General features: G+C 53.2%; 1 protein-coding gene across 3 annotated transcripts in view; it reads right to left on the bottom strand.

Annotated features, from left to right (window-relative positions):
- LOC103460390 (nascent polypeptide-associated complex subunit alpha, muscle-specific form) overlaps nt 1-3,654 on the bottom strand; it is a 22,551-nt gene that overhangs the window by 14,734 nt on the left and 4,163 nt on the right. For all 3 annotated transcript variants that reach the window (XR_001776272.1, XM_008402541.2, XM_017303293.1), the window contains exons 2-7: nt 3,192-3,539; nt 1,587-1,845; nt 1,275-1,420; nt 948-1,186; nt 357-529; nt 256-279 (exon numbers count right to left, since the gene is read on the bottom strand). Coding sequence is in view for 2 of the 3 variants with exons in the window: in XM_008402541.2 (XP_008400763.1) it covers nt 256-279; nt 357-529; nt 948-1,186; nt 1,275-1,420; nt 1,587-1,845; nt 3,192-3,410 (1,060 nt within the window). In the remaining variant the exon portion in view is untranslated. The remainder of the gene's footprint in view (nt 1-255; nt 280-356; nt 530-947; nt 1,187-1,274; nt 1,421-1,586; nt 1,846-3,191; nt 3,540-3,654) is intronic.

Genomic DNA, 3,654 nt, shown 5'->3' on the forward strand with positions numbered 1-3,654 from the left:
TGTCTCTCATGTCTCTCATGTCTCTCATGTCTCTGTGTCTCTCTGTGTCTCTCTCAGGATTCTGTAACCTTTCAGCTGATTGGCTGAAGCTTCAGAAATCTCACTCAAAAGAAAATCCCAGGTAAGTAAAGTGAGTTTAGCTGCATTGATTAAAATAATAAAATGGATGAATCCTTTAAACAACATGAGGAAAAAATGATGCAACACTGACAGCAGAGCAGACAGGTGAGGAAACGGGCGATGAATGCTGCTTACCAACCGCGATTCCTGCTGCTGCACCTGGGAAACAAAAGGTCGGGATGGAGATCTGTGTCACCTGGTGTGGGTCTATGTATGAGTGTGTGTGGGGGTCATACAGGTGTTGGCGGCGCCTCTGGGCAGGGGCAGGTAGGATCCCGGCCTCCAGCTGCGGGACCTGAAGCCCCCCCTGCAGCGCTGGCAGTCCTGTCCGCCTGTGTTGTGCTCACATTCACACTGCAGAGTGGCGTCCCGCAGCACGCACCGCGATGCATGCAGGTTGCATCTGCACCTGAGGACAGAGGAGAGTGGAGCACCAATCAGAGACGGCCTGACCCCAATCCATGACCCTAACCACGTCCCTTCTCTGGGAACCCGCCTGTCCTTTTGGTGGTGAGAAACTCAACATCTGTTAAAACCTGCTGAAGTTTCAGAAGATCCCCCTCGGACCTGAGCCCACTGGAGCCCAGCCCGGGGTTGGACGTAACCCCACCTAACCCCACCAGATCTCCACACCTGATCGTTGAGGTCTGGTCTGGTTGTTCGTCGCTAACAGCAGGTGGTCATGTGTTCGTAACATAGCTGAGGACTTTCAGACGTGCAGAACGTGTCACCCAGTTTAGGGTTGCTGCCGGTGGGCTTTTGGTTGATCACGTCTGTGAATGCCTCAAATGTTTCTAAAATGTAAGCAAGTTCAGGAGTTTGCTTACCTGGCAGGTACGTCAATGTTGGAAACGGCGTAGAAGTACTTCAGTAGGTTATCTCTCTGGACGTAGGTTCCTCCTAGAGCGGGGCGGAGGAGCCGCAGACGGAGGTTGGAAAAGGTAAAGAAGTCTCTGAGACCTTTCATCGTCTCCATCCGGACGTAAAGGGCATCCATGTTGATGAGCTTTGGCCCAGCGAACACACCGAATCGGGCGCGCACCTCAAACACCACGTTCTTCTCTTCCTGGATCAGTTTGAGGTCAGCAGAGTTTCAAAGACTTTCCTGAGATTTTATTGTCCCAGTGAGACAAAAGTCAGGTCCAGTTACTCACCTTGGCCCCAACCCAGCGGGAGTACTTCTCAGTACAGATGACCCGGGTTAGGTTGGTCGGCGCCAAGTCAGAAACTTGTTTAGGTGACATGCCGAAGGCCTCGAGGCAGTCGTCAGCATAGAACTGATATGGCTGCCATGTTGCACCTGCAGGACAAACGGCATCAACAGCAACTCAGTATCAGAGGAAACATTTACCAGCTGGCAGCCTTCAGCTGTTCCTGGTGTCGACCCAAAGTTCTGCTGTGTGTCTCTGACATCCTCACTAGAAACTGGTGCTGAACTTTGGCTGGGTTTCTGAGTGACAGGTTACCTTTGTCCATGGATTTCTCCAGCACCATGCTGGTCGGTCTCCCGTATTCAAAGGTAATGATGATGTCATCAACCACCTCCAGACTCTTGTTCCATGACAGAGTGATGTTAGCCAGTAGGGGCTCAGGATACCTGGACCAGGTGATGGTTTGCCAATAGGTGATGAGCCCCCCTCTCTCCCTGTCTCCCATCAGCTGAGGGGGGTGAGACAGGTCAGGGCTGGAAGCGTCGCACTCGTCGCTGCACAGGTACGGGTTCTCCTGCCAACACATCCAACAAGGCATCAGGCGGGCCGGTGGAGAAAGAGCAGAGCCGGGTTCAGGGACTCGGACTTCTATAGGTCCGACCCGGTCTCTTCCAGCTCTGTCAGAGTCAGTCAGATGACACGACTTCTGGGTCAAGGGTCAACTGTCAGTCAGTGAAAAGACTTCGAAGCTCCCAATACCAAACTACTGCCCTAGTTTTTATTTTAACACTAAAGACAGAGGACCAACTGGACCTGACCGGACCTGCTGAGGACCAACTGGATCAGTTGGGTCGGTTCCAGTCAGTTCTGGTAAGGTGAGTTTGGGTCCAGTTGGTTCAGGTCTGGTCCAGTCTCACACCCCTGCAGACAGACTCAGGTAGGTTGTAGAACCGGTATGAAGTCAGAGGAAGAGGAAAGATGGAGGACCAGTGGGTCATCAGAACCACCCAATATGTGGGTTCTGGTCAGACGGACGGGTTCTGGTCCTCTCTGGTCCAGCAGATTAACACCGACTCTAATCTGATGAGTTAATCCCTGAAGCTGCTGGTGCCAACTGTCACACCATTGACTGGGTCAGAACCAGAACCAAGGCCAGCTCATATGTGGCTCGGCCCCTGTGGTGGCGCAGGGGCAAAGCACGGCCAACGTATGGAGGCCTTAGTCGCAGGTTCGATTCCAGACCTGCCGACACGTCTTCCCCCTCGCTCATCGGCCTCTTTCCTGTCGGACTACTTTCAAATAAAGGCCCAAAACATTAAAAAATGAAAAACCATGCGGCTCCGTCCATCGTCTGCTCGTGTCTCAGGATATGGAGGTTCAGCTGTCCATGCAGAGACATCTGACCTGGGGACAAGAGACTGCAGGGGTTTGAACCGAGGACCTTGTTGCTAGGCGACGCCACTGCTTCTGAGCCAACAAAACATTTTCTTTTACTTTTTTTCGCCTTTTGCCATTAATATATTTTATTTTTTAGAGTATTTAGCATTTATTAATAATTCAAATATGAAAGTCCCATGGGGACAATTAGCCAGACAGCGGGACTCACGGCGTCTCTGTGGTGTCCAAGCTGTGGCGCCGAGCCCTGCAGGAGCTCCCCGGCTGACTACTTCCAGTATCAATAATAAATAAAGATTAAAATAATCAGAGGAAGGAATATTCCATGTTCCCCCTCTGTCGCCTAGCAACAAGGTCATTCTGCAGGTTCTCTCTGGGGACTCGGCCTTCCTCCTTCAGCCGCGGCCATCGGACCCTGGGGGGCCGCGGGAACCCCACCCTGGAGAGACATCTGCTGACCAGAACCATGAAGGCCTCTGGTGCAGAACCCGACCACCCAGAGGAACGGGAGTGAGCAGAACCAACCAGAGTGCAGAACCTCTCTGGGGGGTTTCCACAGGTGATGCCAGGGGGGTCGACTCTGATCTGCATGAACTCCTTCATGTTGGTGGGGGGGGGCTGACAGGGGAGGGCCTGCCGTCCTGGCCCCGCCCCCAAGCTGCAGGCGTCCAAGGGGCCGCTGGGCTGAGAGGAGGACGGAGAGATGATGATGATGATGATGATGAAGAGCAGGGGGGGGGACATGGTGCATCCGAGTCAGTCAGGCAGGAAGTTCATCAGCTGCCTCTTTCTTAGGCTCCGCCTCCTCTACCTGGACCGGGTCATCATTACGGGCTGGGGTCAGAGGTCGCCAGGCAAACATCGGATCTGAAACTGAACAACCGGAACCAGTCAGAACCACAGTCCCTCAGTGGACCTTCTAGCAGCTGCAGAACATTTCAGGCCCAGAGGACGAAAGTCTGAGACCAGAAACTTTGATTCCTGCAGC

This window comes from Poecilia reticulata, unplaced genomic scaffold (genome assembly GCF_000633615.1).
Source record: "Poecilia reticulata strain Guanapo unplaced genomic scaffold, Guppy_female_1.0+MT scaffold_236, whole genome shotgun sequence".
Taxonomy (NCBI): domain Eukaryota; kingdom Metazoa; phylum Chordata; class Actinopteri; order Cyprinodontiformes; family Poeciliidae; genus Poecilia; species Poecilia reticulata.